Source organism: Battus philenor, unplaced genomic scaffold (genome assembly GCF_028537555.1).
Source record: "Battus philenor isolate CCGP_79_NKW_IND1 unplaced genomic scaffold, ilBatPhil1.0.hap1 SCAF_8, whole genome shotgun sequence".
In the NCBI taxonomy this organism is placed as follows: Eukaryota; Metazoa; Arthropoda; class Insecta; order Lepidoptera; family Papilionidae; genus Battus; species Battus philenor.
The window spans coordinates 10,637,420-10,657,826 of NW_027181748.1; the positions used below are offsets into that span (position 1 = coordinate 10,637,420).

Below are 20,407 nucleotides of genomic sequence, written 5' to 3' on the forward strand. Positions count from 1 at the left end.
TTTTTATTTAATGTTACGTATATTTTACATAACAGATACAAAATTTTGTTTTGAGTAGTTTTAATTTAAATTCAATTAAAAAATGTATAAATTAGCATGTGTTTTTACTTTAAGTTTTTAACACTAAACTTCACTACAGTTAGAGATTTACAGGAAATCAATATCAGGTAAGTAGAGGGTCTACCCAACACAGAAAAACATGGCAAGGGGTCTACGACACAAAAAAGTTTGGGGAACTCTGTGCTAATGTAAAGACTTCAATAATAATTTTTTGAATGCATTGTTATGTTAAAGAATAGCTTTGTGTTCAATAGTTTTGGTCCAAGGCTATGTAAATAAATATAAAAGCAAATATGATCCAGAATGTACTCTGTATGGAGGTTTAAAAAGAGATTTAAATACATATCTGGGAAATATTGTCACAGCGTATAACATTTGTAGAAGTTGAATGTTGAATACAGGCTACATTTCAACTTCTTACTTATGTTATACGCGCAATTTAGTTCCTTTATCTTACAAAGTTGAGTATTGGCAAGCGATTGTCGGTGATTGCAGTGTGGTATTATGGTACGCAGTAGATGCTGCTGCTCATCCTCTGGAAACTTGTCTTGTGAGCAGTTATAATCATATGTAATTAATGCACAAAATATTACTTGACTCTTTGTTTCATACTCAGCAAACTTTCATTATATAAGTTAATAAACAAAACACTAAATAATTATAATGAAAAGGGCTAGAAAAAGGTAATATTAAAAAAAAAAGAAAAATCAGTTTTGTTATTTTTTAGTCCAAAATTGATTATAAGTAAATAATGAACGTTAGCAAAAATACGTAAACAATAAGTGAAAATATACCTACAAATTTAAGCGTTTGTAATTTCTCAGAAATTTAATTATTCAAATATTAATAATTATTATTTTAAAAAATACAAAAAAGATTGCCAATTAGAAACTAAAAAAGAAACGAAAAATAAAGCGACAAATAAATTTATAGATCCGATCGCTTAATATTAAATTTTATTCTTTAAAAAGTTATAATGTTGTAAATTATAGCTATGTTAATAAGTCCTATATAAATTATAAATTATTTCTGTAACCGATTGTTTTCGATTTTTCTGTGGGCAATGGATATAATCATTGCCTCACCGCAATAAAAAAAATAAGGAAGTAAACATAACCTTAAAATTTGTTATCGGGGCATAACAATAACCTTCGTCTAACCTTAACACAACAAATTCATCTAGTTCATATTCTATTCATTTAGTACAACCATGAGTCGTTCATTAAAAGCACTTATTGGACCATCAATCCTCAATTCTGACTTATCGAAATTACTGGAGGAATCTCAAAAACTGATAGATAATGGTGCGGACTATTTGCATTTAGATGTTATGGATGGCCATTTCGTCCCTAACTTAACTTTTGGTCATCCAATTGTAAAATGTTTGCGAAATCATATCAAAGATGCATTCTTTGAAACACATATGATGGTATCAAAACCCGAACAGGTATTTATAACGACTTTGTTTACATTTTCTGTAACTTACCTTGGGACTTTAACAACTTACAATAACTTGTGTTTATCATGTTTCTTGTGATAAGAAAATGTAATATTTAACCTGTCCTATTGGAATATCGTAAGCAATGAAATTATAAAGGTAGAAGATATATAGATGATACATATTTTGTATTACAATTTTATAATGTTATTCATTCATGCAAATCAAAGACAATGTTTAGATTATCTAAGGAATTTTAGGTTTCATTAATATAATTTCAATTATTATCTTGCAGTGGATAGCACCTATGGCTGATGCAGGTGTAAACCAGTATACATTTCATATTGAACCTATTACAAATGTCGAAGAAGTTTGTAGACAAATAAAGGAACACGGGATGAAGGTAGAAAAATAAACAGATATTAAAATTCTCCATTTTATTCTTAATTTTAATACTCATAATTAAAATGCAGTGCATATATATATATATATATATATATATATATATATATATATATATATATATATATATATATATATATATATATATATATATATATATATATATATACTACATGTAGACTATGCTAGTTGTAGATTTTACAAAACCCACCTAAAAGATGTTAAATGGTTAATTTATGTTAACATCAATATTTTCATACTGTTTCTCAGTATGTACTATAATTTCCACCATTATTGTTTTACTTTTATAACTTGACTATCTCAAAAGAGAACTGAACTAATCTACAGTACATAATCTTACCCATAGGTGCTTCAATACATTGAAGTAAATTATTCCTCAATTTTAGATATCTTATTTCTAGGCTGGTATTGCCATTAAACCAGGGACGCCAGTTAAAGAAATAGAGCAATATATCTCGATTGCAGATATGGTATTAATTATGACGGTGGAACCAGGATTTGGAGGTCAAAAATTTATGATAGATCAAATGGCTAAAGTAGAATACCTTAGAAAACAATATCCGTTACTAAATATTGAAGTAGATGGTGGAGTTGGACCTTCAACAATAGATTGTTGTGCAAATGTAAGTATACTTACATAAACTTTTATACAATTACTTAATTTCAACATTTATTTGATTGACAAAATTTAAAAATTTTGTTTTTATTAATAATATTATATTTTAGTATTGCAAAACTAAACAGAAAAATAAAAAGTTTATTGTATTTGGCAGTACAAATTACCTCAAAAAAAATTTATTAAAAGTCAAAAGGGTCCCTTTTTTATTTTAAACAAAATAAAAGATCACATTATCCATTATATTATACATTGATGAATAGTACTGTTTCACTCAGGAAATTTTTTAAATTTTATTTTTGTCCTCTAAATCATAGTAAAATTTTATTCAATTCTAAGTTACAAGTCACTTTTTCGTTGATGATTATGATTTGATGGTTCTGCTTTGATGTTCCAATTTACAATCAAACAAATGATACAAGACAAATACAGAAATTTCTGTTAAAGGTAAAAATGTCATGGATTTAAAACCACTACAATTTTAACTATAATAATTAAATATTTGAGCATTCAATTTACTGTTCTGTTCAATTACAATTAAACCTAAAAAATCTGGTAAAGAATACCAGATTCTTTAGGTTTCGGGCAAACAGACTTGTCTTTTGACCAAAATAATAAGTACTGTCAATAACACTACATATAAAAAAGATCATTATATGATTACCTGTTATCAAATAAGTTGAATAAACAATTATATTATTCCGAGTATTAAATATCATTATGTACAGTAAATGTGTCCTCAGTTGTTGTTTAAATATTTCAGGCCGGTGCTAACATGATTGTATCAGGGACAGCCATCATTGGGTCACAAGATCAAGCAGCTACAATCAAGTTATTGAGAAATACTGTACAGAAAGCTATTAATAAAGATAAAACCATTCCATAATGAATTATAAACTATGTGAAATATTGTTATTCATATAAGAATTTTCTAAGCTTTGTTGGAGGAATTTACATCATTTATTATAATAAAAAGCTTTTTATAGTTTATGTTTTAATCATCTTCTTCTTCGTTCATTTCTCAAGACAGAGTTTTGGCCAAATGTCAATCTCCGCTACCATTTTTATCCAGCAATTAGGTGACAGTCCACTACCCTATACATCTAATAGAGATTGTGATAAAGTAATACAGAGAATTCTATTGCTAAAGTACCAGTAAAAAAAATTGTGTGAGAAACCTGCATGCCTTTGTCTTGTGCAAGGGAAAGAATAGACACATTTTAGATGTAGTGTTGGCACCAAATGTTAAGAATCCCTTAGACAGCATGTCACACAAATCTATCCTCAAAGATCTCAAAATAATGACTCAACTATCCACAGTAGCAAAGCATCTTTAATTACTTCGGGACACATTGCATGAAGAAGCTTGGAAAACCGGAGAAGCTAATAGTTTTCAACAAATGTTTTAATCAAATCTGCTTAAATTAATGTTACTTTTGATGCCTGTGTTATCAGACATGACTAATTTTTGGCTTCTGTATATTGAACTTGTAGCAATTCCAGTATCTTTAAAAGCCAATGGTTCATTTTCAGCTTTTAACTTAGGTCTTAAAGTAGATAATGCCACAAGTACTGCCTCTTCAGTTCTGATTGTTCTTGATCCTTGATTTGGCAGAACATTAATATAATGGTTAAACAACAAGCTAGCTTCATCTACTTGTAGTTGTTCATCACTCTCTAATGCAGCCTCAATACCATGCAATCCACCAAACACTATCAAAGCATGATTGTATTTGACACTTTTTTCTGGCAAATCGTCTACAGCTGTGCCTCTGTCTGAAGTTCCAATTGTTATATCATATCTGTAAAATGTATAAAATCACATTTTGTAAAAGAAGTATAAAAGGATAAGTATGACAATAATTGGGTTTTTGTTTGTTTAAATGCAAAAAGATTACAAAGGTTGTGTGTGTATACTTCTTGTGGTATATCGCATTTCTCGGTCTTACCCTATTGTTAATTTTAATTAAAAAAAAAAACAAATCTAAATCCACAAACAAATCTCTATGTTATTAACATACACTAATCTTAATGAACGACCTTTAAAATAACTACAAAACAGCTTCACACAGAACAAGTTTTCTTTAACTGTTCAATAAAAACTTTAATCTTTGTTGCAATGGTTTTTGAAGATGATCTCCCTTGTTTTATTGGCTTTCTATTGTTTAAACTGGTAGGTTATTTGCCTTATTTGGAAGAAAAGAATTGGGATCAAGTGTGCAAAGCATACAATCAATAATTTTTACCTATATGATTAAAAAAATAGAAGCAATTAAGTGTTACCCATAGTTATACATTTTCAATATGTACAACCAACTAAATTAATTCTTAAAGTTTGATAAGTTTTGTAACGTCTAGTTACAGTGCAGTGATACATAGATATGCATGTATACAAAGATATGCTGCCAAAACATGACCATTATTGCCTTATAATATGATTACATGGTCATCCTTTTACTATAAAAACAATAAATTTATAGCCTAATAAATTTAAATTTTAGGCCTTATTGTATACAAAGCAAAATCCATGCATTCATGACAGTACCCAGCATGTAATTTGGCACATTTGACATACCTTGTCTCATAAATATCAATATATTATTAGCCATATACTATTTCTTTATATACGTTTATTGGTAAATTATACAGAGGAGTTAAAATGAATTTCTGATCTGCTAATTTAAATGCCATTTGTTATAATTACTTATTAAGGTGTTTAGGGAAGGAAAATTTATCATAATTCATCTTGTTATTTTTTTCAAATAATTAAGAAAAAATATACTAGTCACCAGTATAATAGACCAACATTACCAATCATAATGTCATCCTAGCTTTAACATTAAAAACTGAAATTGCACAATATTTTGATTTTCTTTTAACAGTCAATACTTCAACCTGTTTTATTTACTACATTACAAAATATGTTCCTATACAGTAAGATTTAGAAAAAGATATTTACACCCATATTAACAACACATCTTTTAATAGGAGTCTTCAATCATACTGATGAAAAATAAACAGGATGAGTGAACAATAATTAAAATGAGGTCTTACCCATCTTTATAAGGGCACTGAGTAAATACTTGACTTAAGTTTGTAGCAATTCTTACTGTATAGCCCCAGTAAACACCAGTTTCAGCTCTTGGTGTGGAAAGACTGACAATCTTTCCTTTTAACTTTTTACTTCCTTCAGCCACTGGTAACATTCGTACAGTGACCCTAATACCAGCATTTAATAATTTGTCAGTAGACACATCCTGCAATAAACCCACATTGACTTGAGAACCTCTTCCTGGTTTAACCTTTTTGTTCATTGTTATTCCCTCCCTGAAACAATAAATTGTGTTGAATATCTAACAGGTCCATTAATTTAGTTTAAATTATATTATAAAAACCTTAATATAAAAGGTCAATCTAGCTTCAAGTAAATATGGTTTATCATTAAACTCTAACCATTCTAAAGTTTAGATAAGAGAGTAAAATGAAGTAGTATAATCTAAACATCAGTAGGGTTTTACATCTTTCTACTATATGTATTCCAATATTCTCGAATAACCACATTATATAATTAATACAAAATATTAAATATTATCAAAGAACAATATGCCCTTATGGGCAAATGATGTTATTATCATCTTTGGTATAAAGAAATCAATTTACTATAAAACAAGGAATCAAGAAGCATCAATTGATTGCAGCTTTGATCTTTTTCTATCTTGCATTCTTCTTATCTTTTACTAGCTTGAATTAAAAAGGAAATGTTAAATGACATCTTACTACTTTTTTTTTTAAATTACTTACCTAAATTTAAAGTCATTAGACATCCTCAAATGATGTGGTGCATCTAAAGGATTTAATAATCCTGCAAATTCTAAATCTTTGTGTAGAGGAAAAAAATGCTTTCTTAGATACTGGGGACATTCTAAGTACTGCAGAATGCGAGCTAACTGGACACAACTTTTGCGAGCAACCTTAACTCCATCAGCATCCTCCAATTTTGACTTTTTAGTATCGAGTTTGTCTCCTATATCATCATAAACGATAATTTCATCTACGCAAAAAATACAAGCCGCACGAGCTATTTGACCTGCTAAATATGTACGCAATTCAGCAGATTGTGCATTTTCTAATATAGATCCTGGGATAGCAATGCTGACTGTAGAGATTTCAGCATTTTTCTTTTCAATTTCAGCTTCTTCCTTAGCTTTCTGTTCAACATCTTTTTCGAGAGCTAACCTCTTCTCCTGTTTTATAATTTTCTCTTCATTTCTTTGTCGTTTTAAAGCTTTGCGCTCTTGATTAATTTCTTTCCAACTTTTTCCAGGCGGCTTTGTAGATACCAATGGTACCGACATTTTTTAAAATCTTTCCTTCTTATAGAAAACTCTATAAGTCAAAACAATGCCGTCTAACTTATTGATTTATTGACCAAAGAGAATACTATATCACAGTAGTTGACATCTTAAGAGGCTCGAATTGTCAACACAGTAGTTTTTGCAGTACGGTTTTTGTTGATAAAAATCAAACCGTAAAATAAAACCCTTTACGTGCGTCAATTCTATTCAATTTATTTTTTAAGCACCATCTAATTTTTATCTAAAATGTCATGAACTTTACTGACTTCCTTGAAATGTTCATACATAATACGTTACTTTACGATTAGCGATATTGATTTAATCGTAACTTCTTACTATCAACAACGACATTAGGTAAATGACGCTGCCTAGGTGGTATAATGTTAAACCGATACCAGTAATCAATCGAGCTTGCGCTCTGCCTGTAGAACCTGAAAATGTCACCAAGGCATACAATAACCTTTCGTCTCGAAAATAAAAACTAGATTCGTTTTCATGATGTAAATAACAGATTTTTCAATAAGGCGGAGGATATTTAGATAATATCGTTTGCACTTAATAGTACTGATTAAGGCGTACCATTTCCCATCAACGAAAATTCCGTGTCCTAGCGCTATGGTTTAAAATACTATCTATGGCAGAGTATACATTCTTGTTTGCATTTCTATTTACATGCCGCTTTACATACAATTAAAAGTTCTATCATTTTTTGCTTCAAAAAGCTACTACACGGGTTTTATAACATAACATCGAGTTAATTGTTACTAGATTTATGAAGAGGTAATTGAATATTATGATTTATACAACTTTATACACTTTATCTAACCTCATCGTATTGCATGAGCAAGATAATTTTCCTATGACACACCTTTTACTTAAATATGAATATTATGTTTTGCAGTTTTATTTCATTCATAGATAATATTAAAAATTTGTAACAAACTTTTATTTTTTAATTCAAAGTATTTACATGAAATTGGATTTTTAACGCCAAAAAATTACATATAAATCTCAGTTTAGCTGCCGATTAAATAGTACAAATAAAAGTATAGTGGAGAAGATTAGTCAATGTTTATAGAAATAGATGGTAACAAAATAATACTTTTAACAAAACTAGTTACACAAGCTCAACTTAATGCAGTTTCCGTTTCTATATAAAACACTCAAAAATTGTAAATAATTACATAAAATACCTTAAAAACTTTCAATGTTGTATATCCAAGTTCAGTGCCTAATGCATTTATAATTGAAGATGTCATTGGTATCTGATAATAAATCTTACGAGTTGGATAGATTTAGGAGATGATGTGATTGGTATGTATTTTGAAGTACAATAAATTCTTAAAAAAATGTATAAGATGCCTATTTTTAATAGTTAAAAATATATCCGGTTTAGTACAGAGTTAAAATATTTTTGAAAATAGACCTGCAGAAATACAGGTAATATAGTAGTGAATATAGAAAAAATTATAAAACAAGTAAAATAAAAATAAAGTTTATCTTTAAAAATAGAATAACATCATGCAAATGAGGTGTGATGATGAGTGGTGATATATAACTAAGCCTGTATACATTTGTATACATTAAGTGCAATTAGTGAGTATTGGGCTTTGTTTACAGTATACCCATGTTCTAATAACATTATAAGCTAGATTGTGGTATGGAAATAGATTAAATTAAGCTTAATAGTTAATTTTTTTAGATAGTAAATTTTTAAATTAAGCTTAATAGTAGTGTATTTCAATAAACACAATGATTCATAAACATTTGTATTTTTGTTTTGTCTACTGTATAATTTGAATTTGCATATGCATTACTAACTTATACTTCTAAGTTTTCACATAATTCTCATCATAATCATGTAATTATAGAATTACTTTCTTATTGTAAAAGTTTTGTGTCTACCTAGAAATAGTCTTCTGTTATCCAAAGGCAATAATGTCTGTTTAGACAGTCTTTTAAATTATTTAATCCTATATCTGGGAGACATTGGAGATAATAATGTTTTTTATTACTGCATTTATATGGACACTTTTTCTCATTCGTGCACTCTTCTTAGAGTGGCTGTGATTATGCTTCGGTCGGTTCTGGAGGACCTCTTGCTCTCACTAAGCATTGCCATGTAGCTCGATATTTGTTGGAGTGAGAGGATTTTCTAAAGGTTTATGTGAATAATAAACTTATGCATATAAACTTTTACAAGCTACTGATTATTTGTTTATAAACTTAGAGGACATAGTTATCAAGTGCTTATTAACTATACAATGTTTATCAGACAGATTGGATATCGGGATGCACTTTTACCTAAAGTTATGTCACTAAGAAAGACTGGGAATGTTGATAAGTTATATAAAATGAGTTTTTTAGAGTCTCTTACATCACACATAACTAATTACACAATTAGTTCTCTCACTTGCAAAATCAGATATATTCAATTTTTTTACTTTTTGTTAGAATAATTATTTCCATAATAATAATCTCTGGTTATAGTATTATGGTACTCATATTAATCAAATGTATTATTGTTATTGCCTAATTGTATTAACAGTCCTAATATGTTAAAAATTATAATTTCAAAATATTTGTTGAAGAATTATCACAATAAGTATAAAAGTCGTATTAATTTTAGCACATTTTTGGTTTGATTATCAAACATATTTACAAACAGAATTGAGTCTTGTAAACTTGTTTATTAGATTAGTACTCTTGTTAATGATAACAATATTTGCATCAGATCGCTTAATTTACAATAGGGTAGCATTCATGATTAGTTTTTTTAATAAAAAAAGCTAGAAAATTCTTTTATGCCTTTAACTGAAAATATTATGTGTTTTTAAGTTATTTTTGAACTCTACAGTAGAATTCTATGCTATTCTTGTAGCTAATAGTATCTTAACAATATCTAGATACAGGCTCCTACCAGTCTTATTTATTGTAAATCTCTAGGAGAGACCTATAAATAATATCGGCAGTTTAGTTGACTAGGTTAAGTAATTTCATAGATTACCACTAGTAAAAAAAATATTGAACCTTAAATATTTAAAACATTTTTTTTTCTTTAACATTGCTAAAAGTAGAAAAGTTTTAAAATTATTATTTTACTCTTTTTAAAATTTACAAATTAATTTAGGAATATGTACAACCCTATATACATAATGAACAAATAAATTTGTTTGTTATCAGGACCACTGGTGAAGAGGTCAAGTAAAACTTAGTGCTGGCGGGAGTTTCATCTATCAGTACAATAATAAATATTGAAAAGTAAAGACATGGCTGCAAATGGAAAATTAGGTATAGTATTTTTTTATTTTTGTAATAAAAAGTTATAGTGAATACAGCTTCGATGTTAATCTTAATATTATTTCTACGGAAATTGATCTCGTCTGTCCAAACACAATTGTAAATTATTTTTATTGTGATGTCTGGCCTTTTAACCAAAATATGCGTGTTAACTTTGATTTTTTTTTATCAGTCGTCGTAAACGATCTCGAAGTAAAATATGTTCATTGGATAACTAAATATATTACTAATGGTAAAGAGGGATATTCATATTGACGTAAATATTTTTATTACTCTTTAGCTCTACTCAGTGTGTCCGACAAGACAGGGCTGTTGCCTTTAGCAAAATGCTTATCGGACATTGGCCTGGGGTTAGTGGGCAGTGGCGGGACAGCGGCTGCGTTACGTAATGCTGGACTCAAAGTGCACGATGTCTCCGATATAACGGGCGCCCCGGAGATGCTTGGTGGAAGGGTCAAGTCCTTGCACCCAGCTGTTCATGCCGGCATTTTATCTAGGTACATATATTTATATTTATCAATTCATTTTTAGGGAGCGTCCGCTGAAGCGATCTATGAACTCTTCTTCCTCCCAATCCGGTAAAATAGTGGTATGTAGCGGCCCGAGCGGTGGCTTACCTGGAAGCTCTCGAGTTTCACTACCTTAAAAGAGGTCTTAGGTTCACCTTTTGCGCCCTAACAGAATATGCAAATGCCTGCCTAAATGGGCAGCAATGAGAGTGGTCAAAATATCTATTTGTTCCTTAACCTTCCAGAGGGCGCGCTCAAAAATTTAATATGAGATATTTATTTAGAAAAACACGGAGAACGAGAAGTAGATGCATTAAAATGGTACCATTAAGCATCACAACAATTACAAACTCTAATGCACCTTTTTATTTAAGGTGTACAATATTCACAGTATTTATAATATACAGTGGTAGTAAGAAATTTTAAACTAATAACTATAAATTGCAAAATCAGAATACCATAAAAATTTAAATAGAACCATCTGATGTTGAATTTGAATGTTTGCTATTAGTGTGCATTATTTGCGTTGTAAAATGGCATATACAAGCTGTGGTATTCTTCCTAGGGCCGGTCGATCTTAAGGTAGTAACAACACGATAGTCCGAAGTATAAGAAGCTGTATAAGCTTCATCTGACATGAGTTCACGGAGAGGAAGGTTCTGTGAACTATAATATTCATTTCAGCTTCGCCGGTGTTTATACCAACGTAAATGATCAATTATGTTTCTATGGAATTCTCATTTTTCGATGGTACGATGACGTAATGTTGCCCCTATAAACTAAAATGGACACATTTGGTGCGCATTAGCGGATATTTTTTTCTAATAAAAAAGGATCAGCATCAGCAGTTGAATAATAACACATCAAATAAGTCATTGCAAGTCCGATAAATGCTATGAAAACTATTTATGTATTAACAAACCCGCTCGAATGTTAATATTTAATGAAAATAAAAAACGTTTCTTTAGTCTTCTTTCTTCATTTCTACATTTTTGGTATCAAATGAGCTACACTAAAATCGAAAATGACCGATAATTAGTGACAATTATAAGTATAATTAGTTTTACTTACTTTTTTAGTACCCTTCGTTCAATAGTTTAACAAAGAATTATTACTGCAATTCTATATTAGTATCTATAAAACATTTTATTTGGATAACTAATATTAGGGTATGGTCAAAGTGACTACAAAAAAACTGTTAAGAGTTAGTTGTGGGTTTGTATTTACGTAATAGTTAGTTGATTGTATTTACGTAGTAAATAGCTTCAGTAATTTTTGTTAATATCTTATTTCTTTTATTTGATTCCCATTTTTACATTATATAAATATATGAATAAAAAAATTCTGTCGTATAAATAATCTTAATGTTATCATTTGATTCGTTTCTGATGGTAGCATTGATTTCGAATATTTTAATCATTTTTTTTTAGCTACTTATTTTGTTGTTCTATAAAAATACTTATTTAAACAGATTAACAGACTCCGACCAAGAAGATATGAAGAAACAGAAGTTCGACATGATCAGTGTGGTTGTGTGCAACCTGTACCCATTTGTCGAAACGGTTTCGAAGCCAGACGTTACAGTAGCAGATGCGGTTGAGAATATTGATATTGGTGGGGTTACGTTACTTCGTGCCGCTGCTAAAAACCACGACAGGGTCACTGTAATATGCGACCCCGCTGATTATGATGCTATCATAGGCGAACTTAAAAACAATAAGGATCACCAAACATCATCGGACACAAGGTATTTTTTACATTACCATATTAAACAATTTATTAAATTAAGGAGAATACTTAATATTAATGATAGATTTGAAACTATCTTATAATAACACGGGGTGGATTGAAGTTTGTATACAAGCTAGGTGTTTTACCTAGGTGTTAACAAAAGTTAAAAGACCTGTCGGATCCCAATAGAAAAAATATGAAACATGTGTCACAATGCAAAGATCATTTTTGTGATCGGTAAATACTGATGCAGCTGTCAAATGACTATATAAATTTACAAGGCGTGAAATGTCAAATACGCGAAGTTTTCAGTGGTTTTCTTTAATTTTTTACTTTCTGCGCTGCTCTCTTTTTTGATTAACAAATAACCATTTATAAAGCTCATAAAAATTTAAAACTTTTGTTACGGTTGGAATGGTCAAACAGTAATTCATAAAGGTTGTAGTGAAGTAGCTAAAGATTATAAGATATATGACAAAGACGAATAGATCGTTTTGCATAAGTTCAATAATTCATATATCAGAATTATTGCCGGCAGTGCAAACTGCAAATGTCACTCTAGCAGCAGTTAATAAAGCAGTGCAAGTCAGTTCAAAAAAAAGAACGATTGACAGTAAAATCAATCGATGACTTTAGGGAGAAGAATATAATTAATTATTAACAGTTTGAAAGCCGTTCTCGCCTTAAGGCGGGAAGCGAAGTAAAGCGCGGGACGCCCGTCTATGTTCTTGTATGCTATTGTTGATTTTGAATGTTTATTTTATAATATATAATTAAAATTTTTAGATAACTTCATCTCACATGCCAGACGTCTTTCCCGCCTTAAGGCGTGAGAATTTATTTTAATTAATTAAAAAAAACCATTAAAATTAATGAAACTACTTATTTTTGCATAATTTGTCAAAAAAAAAAACTTTAACGGCTCTCAACCAGCGGAGCCCCTCATCGGTTGGCAGTCAAACTGTTAAATATAATTATAAATTACAAAATGTAGTAATCAAATTTAGGTTTCGTAAATATTGGTAATCGGTATTAGAACAACTAAAGTCACCGATTTAGCAAAACGAAAAATTGCTCATCTTAAGTGGCAGTAGGCGGGGTACATCGCTCATGTAACTGGTTATTGGAGCCGCTTGTGCGGCAATTAGGAGCTGGTAAACGCGGCGTGGGTAGGTCCGGTACAAGGCTGACCGAAGACTTATTGAAGGTCTCGGGAAGTCGCTGAATGCGGACATCGCAAGTCTGGTCATTGGGGCTATCTTTGAGAAAGGCCAGTGGGCATCAGTGGGCGTTTATCAGCCGATATGATGATTAAGAAGAAACCGTTTTTTTTTTTAAAAGCATATTAACTTTGTTCTATATTATCTGTCAATTCCAATAATTTAAAACGAAATTTCTTTGAAATGACATCAGTTGTTATTGTGTTAAATATATGACATTAATTAATTTTCAGACAAAAATTGGCGTTGAAAGCATTTACTCACACATCTGAGTATGACCTCGCTATATCGGATTACTTCCGTAAGCAGTACTCAGCCGGTCGCTCTCAACTAACTTTACGATATGGTGAGTTTCAATATTTTTTTATTTTAATTTTTGTACGCCTTTTACTACAGGAGTCACAAAAGGGAAAACAATCATTGCCATCATTTTAACTGTAGTACCGTTTACTACTAGACATAGGCCTCTTCCAAGCATTTCCAATAATGACGTATTTTTTCTTCTACCAAAAAATACTGTTTCTCTCTTCTTGTTTCCGGGATAGGATACCTTTCTATTATCACCCTCTTGCTTTCATCCTTCACAATTCCTCTCTTTATTGCCTCTTCATCATTCATGTTGTCTATCATTCAGCATACATTCAACATAAAGCACGATTGCCGATCCACGGTTTTTACTATAGAAACAAAAGGCCCCAACAACCATCATTTCTGCACGCAATGTGGCCTGCATCGCCACATTAACTTACTAATCTGCTGGGTTGTGAAGGTTATTTTTATTTATTTTCTGAAGTCCTCAATTAGACCTAAATCCCTAATTAAAGTTAAGTTATGAACACGTATTATGCCAACAAACGACAAGACATCCTTTCTGATACATCATTTCGGAGTTAGCGCGTCATAATCTTACGTCAGAGACATTGTTTTTCAGATTCACTTACGGGTAATGGTAACATATTGTGATGACTGTATGAACATTTTCTTTCCAGGAATGAATCCACATCAGAAGCCAGCTCAAGTGTTCACAACTAGAGACAGTTTACCATTGACAACACTGAACGGATCTCCAGGATTTATCAATCTTTGTGATGCATTAAACGCTTGGCAACTTGTAAAAGAATTAAAGGAGGCCTTAGGACTTCCCGCGGCTACCAGTTTCAAACATGTGTCGCCCGCAGGCGCCGCTGTGGGACTTGCTCTGAGTCCAGAAGAGGTAAACAGAAACAACTAAATTACTCTAATTGCGTCATTAGTTTACATATTAAAATTATCTTTGGCTTCAACTATAGAAAGTTCTTCTTGAGAGCATTCTTATGCCCATACCAACAGTGACAATTTCCACGACTGTCAATATTTCTGACAATTGATCCACCAGGACTTCTGTCGTCTTCGTCTTTGCCTTGCAGTTGGAATTTGTTACTGCGTAAAAAAAATTACATACTGAAAAATGGTACAAGAATATGAAAAACAGTTTAATGACCTCAACAATTTTTTTTCCAAAGAAAAATAAACCAATTTTATTTTATTTTTAAAGAGATTATAGTTTTTCGATTTTTTCTCAAAATACGATAGAAAGAGAAGAGGTGAGGGTACAAATACTTATACCAAATTTGAGAATAGCATGCTCCCAAAATAGATGTGACAAAAAGGTCTACTGAGAAGTATTATACTAAATGTAAATTTACTAAACTATGTCACTTGTAATTAGACTAGCATTATGCTAATAAAACTTCTGTTAATGGTATCTGTACCACAGGCATCTGTTTGCATGGTGAGTGATTTGCTACCGAAACTATCGCCGTTGGCATGTGCGTACGCACGCGCCCGAGGTGCGGACAGAATGAGTTCCTTCGGTGACTTTATCGCTCTGTCAGATGTGTGCGATGAAATAACGGCAAGGATTATATCTCGGGAGGTATCAGATGGTATAGTCGCGCCGGGCTACACGACCGAAGCTCTGGAGATACTTAAGAAGAAGAAAGGTGGAAACTATTGCGTATTACAGGTACAAACTAGATATTATTTATAAATAAATTATTGCATATCGTTTTATTAATTTATTTAGGCTTAAATACATTGAAAATCACAGACTCCTTATTTAATTTACTTTATTTGAGAATACCTGATAAATGTCAATGAAAAAAATTTACATAAAATTTGTTGCATTGAAAATAGTACAATGTTGTATTTTCATAACAAAATATTTTGATGGCAATATTTAACAAATATATTATATTTAACAATTAATGTTAAATATTGCTTCTCAGATCACAAAGGAACACTTATATTTTGTATATTTAATTAATGGCCTTTGAAATAAATTATCAATTATATACCAAAATGTATCATGGCTTTTTTATATTTTATCTCTTAACATGATGTAATCCTGCGAAAATCAATAAATGTGTCGATTAAAATTTTTTATGGTTTTAAATGAATTAAATATAATTTTCAGATGGACCCAGACTACAGTCCGTCATTGATGGAGCAAAAAACTATTTTTGGTCTTACTTTGGAACAGAGACGAAATGATGCCAAAATATCTGGAGATTTGTACCAAAACATTGTTACGAAAAACAAACAATTGCCCGAAAGTGCTGTGAGAGACCTCATAGTTGCAACAATTGCTTTGAAATATACACAGAGCAATTCTGTATGCTTTGCTAGAGATGGCCAGGTAGGTACTTTGAAAAAATGCTGCATTAAAGGTTCTTGTGTTAAGAATTTGTTATCAATGTCAATCTTTTACATGTATTTTATATACAAAGTGATATATATATATACAAAGTGATCATTCTAAAATATGATGTTTCACTAGATTGCAACAGGCCAATATCTTTTAGTAGTACAAAGTCTGCATGGACAGATAATAAATAATTTTAAAATGTGGTAATTCTATTTTAAAGATCCTTATTGTGTATAACGTTATTTATTTTGTTATTTATATAAATACATATATTATATTAACCGCAAATGAAGGTACATTGAACCATATAATTTGCTTTTTTTATAATATTAGTAAAAGTATAATATTAGTAATTGAAATTGATTTTGAAGAAGAAAAATTGATTTTTGAGACACCTCATTTTTTACAGCTAAATTATTTTTATTGATGTGGGTTTAGGTGATAGGTATCGGGGCAGGTCAACAGTCGCGTATACATTGCACCCGTTTGGCCGGGGGTAAGGCCGCACTTTGGTGGGCGCGGCGACATCAGCGCGTGCTAGACATGCGTTTCCGTGCGGGCGTAACACGTGCTGTGCAGGCTAATGCTATCGACAACTACGTAAATGGCACAGTCGGTACGTGACACAAAAATTTTTTTTTAACTTAGTCTATTGTTTCTGAAAGTAGGACCACTTGGACCACCTGGGGTCTATGGGAGACTGCGGGCGTTTACATGATAAAAATGTGGCATGATAAAAAAATGGGAGTTAACAAGTCAGCGGGGGTCCGCGATAATATACACAATATAAAAAACTATGTTACTTCAATTATCTTTTACCATAAAGTTTCATAATATATTTTAAACCTTTTATTTCTTGGTTTTAAATTTAAAATTATAAGTATATTATTAGCTAAATATATGGAACTTGGGTCTTTTTGCCTCAGTTACATGGATAATATTATTATCGGGCGGTATAACCTATAGTGCAGAGTGTGCAATGCACAAAGGCGCCGCCGTCTCAGGGGGAACCGCGGCGCTTTATGAGACAGCTAAGAGTCTTGCACCGTCATGGCACAACAATGATATGACAGAAGCGGCCAGATAGCGCGGTGGCAGCAGTTATCAAACGCGAGCGCCCTTTGGGCGGCTTCTGTTTTGAAAATTTCGTTTCAACTCGAAAAAACCTTTTTTCATACTGTATCTATGTATGTATGCTGCATTTTAACCTCTTCTTCACTATTAGGGAAGAACAGGTTAAAATGTAGCCCACTTCTGCTGCGGAACTCGAGCGGCAATACCGCAATGGAGTTACGCCTTGTGTTGTAAGTTCTATGGGCAGCGAAACAGAAATTCGATACATTTCGCTTCTATTTCGCTGTCCATAAAACTTAAAGCACTAGACGAAACAAGAACAACAAAAGTTTCGCAACAGAGATGTGCTACAGGCATAAAAACAATGAGTGTTATTCTGCAGTCATAAAAAGAAAGGCCGTAACTAATACCATGCTGTAAGCTATACCTACTTATAAAATAGCTTGTTGGAATATGAAAAATCTTTCTTGTTCCGACGGCAAAGTTAATAGTTAAAGCCGCGGGGAGGTGGTCAAGCCTAGGGGGCGCCAGGGTTTCATTGCACACGGGCGCTACACGAGCTAGAGCCGCCACTGATTATAATGTACACATGAAAAAAAAATGTTAAATTAAATTTAAAAGAGCAACTGTACAGTTTCTGGCAGGCTCTTCTCAGCAGATCATAGTTTCGAACTGGTGGTACTTTCCTACCTATTGCCTTGAAATAATTACGATTCAAAAGCATATGTTGTTGTTGTATGATGGTTCAAAGTATGTTATTAAAGTTTTTTGTTGATCAAAATGTGTGGAACTTTGGTTGTTCTTTTTCTTTGTTAGTATTAACATTTCTATTTCACGTTGTTAAATTTTATTTTAAAAGAGTAATTGCTGAGTTTTCTGTTTCGCTCTTCTCTACAGATTAGCTGGAGGTAGCATACTTTATATACTAATTGATCAAATGATTCAAAAGTATGTAAAATGGCTGCTTGAATAATGATAATTTAGTCATTTGTTCAGATGTGCAAAGGGATGCATGCACTTATATAAAAATAATATTTTCACGTTTTCGTAGAGTTTCAGAAGTATGGTACAAATGTAACTTCATGGTGTCCACCAGAACCAGATAAATCTCGAAAGTGATCATTGAGAAAAAAAGTCTGGGAACTTCTGATATATTTAAATAAATTTTTATTAAATTGAAATGTTAATGTATATTGAAAAGACCGTGGATAAAATATACGTTAATGATATTTAAACTAGTAATCTTTAACGGTAATCTCTTACATAATTTAATTTTGTACAGAATTATTGGTAAACAACAAACTCTTAGATCAACAGATATGGCCTGAAGGTGGCAACAGTCAAAGAAGAAAGAAAGCGTTTGATAACCAATGATCAACCATACAAACCTGTTAACTAGCTTACTTCGCCAAATTATGCCAAAAGCCTGAACAAGCTAAAAAAAATTTCCTCCCTGTTCTGATATTGTTACAAGAATCAGCAGAGCAGACTAGAAGAAAAAAGTGCTATTTAAAACAAGTAATTTTTTTATTTATAGGAACAGATCTTCCTTTAGAACAGTGGAACACATTGTTTGAAGGCAAAGCACCTGAACTTCTTACGGAAGCCGAACGCGTTGATTGGCTTAAGAAACTAGATAAAGTTGCACTTGCTTCTGATGCCTTCTTTCCATTTAGAGACAACATTGATAGAGCGGTTCAGGTTTGTACATGAAGTGCTACTTATTCTTTAGTTATCATTATAATTTTTGCTGTACGACGTACACAGCTGGATCTAGGCCTTACCCATTAGATTTCCAATAGGACTGGACGGATGTGGCTTGCATCCTTCGTGTTCCAGCTACCTTAATAAAGTCATCTGTCTGCCTTGTGGATGGACATCCTATGCTATGGCCTATGGCCAGGCCTATGCTTGCCAGTCTGTGGTTTCCACACAGGAATGTTAAAGAACGGACAAATGTTTAATGCCCAGTCCTAAGTATCCATCAAGTAATTTTACTCATATCCTATATAGTAGAGATGCCTCAATAAATGTAAAGAACAATCAAGTTCTCATTAATTTATTGTCAGAATTATTATTTAGCAAAACTGCAGCAGTTAGTGAAATTATTATATTGTAACTATATATTATTTCTTTACAGTGTGGTGTTGAATATATTGGCAGTCCTTCCGGCTCTAACAATGATCAAGAAGTTATTGAAGCATGCAATGAGCATAACATCATTTTATGTCACACTAATCTCAGATTGTTCCACCACTAAATAGCTGTGTTGAAAATTACACGTCGTGGTACCATAAAATGTTACTTTATATTCTATAATTGAATGATATTTCACACCAGTCTTCCAGATATTTTTTCTGTATGTGTTATAATTGATTTATTAAGAATATCTTAAAGCAGCAAGCGATGAATGTGTATGAAAAGAAACAGTTGTAATAAAATTTGTTATTCAAAATGTGTTTTGTCAGTTTGATGTTCAACATATTTTAAAAAAATCTTAAACTATTTTTTCTCAGAGATTCAAAAATTAGCTTTTATTCTCCAATATACTTATAAATAAATGTTGTTTGTGCTATTTTGATACTTCTAAACATATTCAAGTATAATTTTTGACATAGGTGTTTTTCAAAAGTTTTAAATTTGTTGGACATATCCTTGAAAGTTTCATTTTATACAAAATTTTATAAAAATATATATTTAAGAAACATTCCTATAGAATTCAGAGGTAAGATGAAGTGCTTGAAATTTTATTATACATCTTTTAATAAATATGGGAAATCATCACGTTGTGTTATTATTTATATAAAGATTTAAAATAACCTTATCTCACAAAACAATTGAACATTGAGTTTCAACATAAACTGCTTCAGTGGTACATATAGTATAATTATAATGAAACAGAGATTAGCATGAGAACCAGTACTCAATATAAGAAACATCTCGATTAGTGGCTTGAACAGCTGTCAGAAATCAGTATATTTATGGACATTAGACA

At 31.3% G+C, this 20,407-nt stretch overlaps 3 protein-coding genes across 3 annotated transcripts; 2 read left to right on the top strand and 1 right to left on the bottom strand.

Moving 5' to 3' along the window:
- Window positions 1–1,176: 1,176 nt before the first annotated feature.
- Window positions 1,177–3,535, top strand: Rpe (Ribulose-5-phosphate-3-epimerase). Its single transcript, XM_068774869.1, has 4 exons — window positions 1,177–1,507; window positions 1,794–1,901; window positions 2,323–2,544; window positions 3,301–3,535. Exons 1-4 carry the CDS (start codon window positions 1,271–1,273, stop codon window positions 3,421–3,423), a joined length of 690 nt encoding a protein of 229 aa, XP_068630970.1. The 5' UTR covers window positions 1,177–1,270; the 3' UTR covers window positions 3,424–3,535.
- LOC137931478 (putative methyltransferase C9orf114) lies at window positions 2,741–7,008 on the bottom strand. The gene is made up of 3 exons (XM_068774867.1): window positions 6,339–7,008; window positions 5,592–5,864; window positions 2,741–4,339 (listed from the first exon to the last, which is right to left on the bottom strand). Exons 1-3 carry the CDS (start codon window positions 6,890–6,892, stop codon window positions 3,943–3,945), a joined length of 1,224 nt encoding a protein of 407 aa, XP_068630968.1. The 5' UTR covers window positions 6,893–7,008; the 3' UTR covers window positions 2,741–3,942.
- A 557-nt stretch (window positions 7,009–7,565) lies between these two features.
- LOC137931633 (bifunctional purine biosynthesis protein ATIC) lies at window positions 7,566–20,109 on the top strand. Its single transcript, XM_068775094.1, has 11 exons — window positions 7,566–7,672; window positions 10,076–10,183; window positions 10,473–10,689; window positions 12,173–12,448; window positions 13,886–13,998; window positions 14,642–14,865; window positions 15,409–15,657; window positions 16,108–16,329; window positions 16,777–16,954; window positions 18,950–19,113; window positions 19,553–20,109. The coding sequence occupies exons 2-11, from the start codon at window positions 10,162–10,164 to the stop codon at window positions 19,670–19,672; spliced, it is 1,785 nt and encodes a 594-aa protein (XP_068631195.1). The 5' UTR covers window positions 7,566–7,672; window positions 10,076–10,161; the 3' UTR covers window positions 19,673–20,109.
- The last annotated feature ends 298 nt before the right edge of the window (window positions 20,110–20,407 follow it).

What these genes read in the sequence shown, in the direction of transcription:
- Rpe (XM_068774869.1), top strand. Translation starts at nt 1,271, where the DNA reads ATGAGTCGTTCATTAAAAGCACTTATTGGACCATCAATCCTCAATTCT. An exon ending in TAAAGGAACACGGGATGAAG is followed by an intron (nt 1,902 to 2,322) that starts GTAGAAAAATAA and finishes TCTTATTTCTAG; the next exon opens with GCTGGTATTGCCATTAAACC. An exon ending in CAATAGATTGTTGTGCAAAT is followed by an intron (nt 2,545 to 3,300) that starts GTAAGTATACTT and finishes TAAATATTTCAG; the next exon opens with GCCGGTGCTAACATGATTGT.
- LOC137931478 (XM_068774867.1), bottom strand. Translation starts at nt 6,892, where the DNA reads ATGTCGGTACCATTGGTATCTACAAAGCCGCCTGGAAAAAGTTGGAAA. An exon ending in TCTAATGACTTTAAATTTAG is followed by an intron (nt 5,865 to 6,338) that starts GTAAGTAATTTA and finishes TTATTGTTTCAG; the next exon opens with GGAGGGAATAACAATGAACA. An exon ending in CAGTGCCCTTATAAAGATGG is followed by an intron (nt 4,340 to 5,591) that starts GTAAGACCTCAT and finishes TACATTTTACAG; the next exon opens with ATATGATATAACAATTGGAA.
- LOC137931633 (XM_068775094.1), top strand. Translation starts at nt 10,162, where the DNA reads ATGGCTGCAAATGGAAAATTAG. An exon ending in CATGCCGGCATTTTATCTAG is followed by an intron (nt 10,690 to 12,172) that starts GTACATATATTT and finishes TTATTTAAACAG; the next exon opens with ATTAACAGACTCCGACCAAG. An exon ending in GAAACTATTGCGTATTACAG is followed by an intron (nt 15,658 to 16,107) that starts GTACAAACTAGA and finishes TATAATTTTCAG; the next exon opens with ATGGACCCAGACTACAGTCC.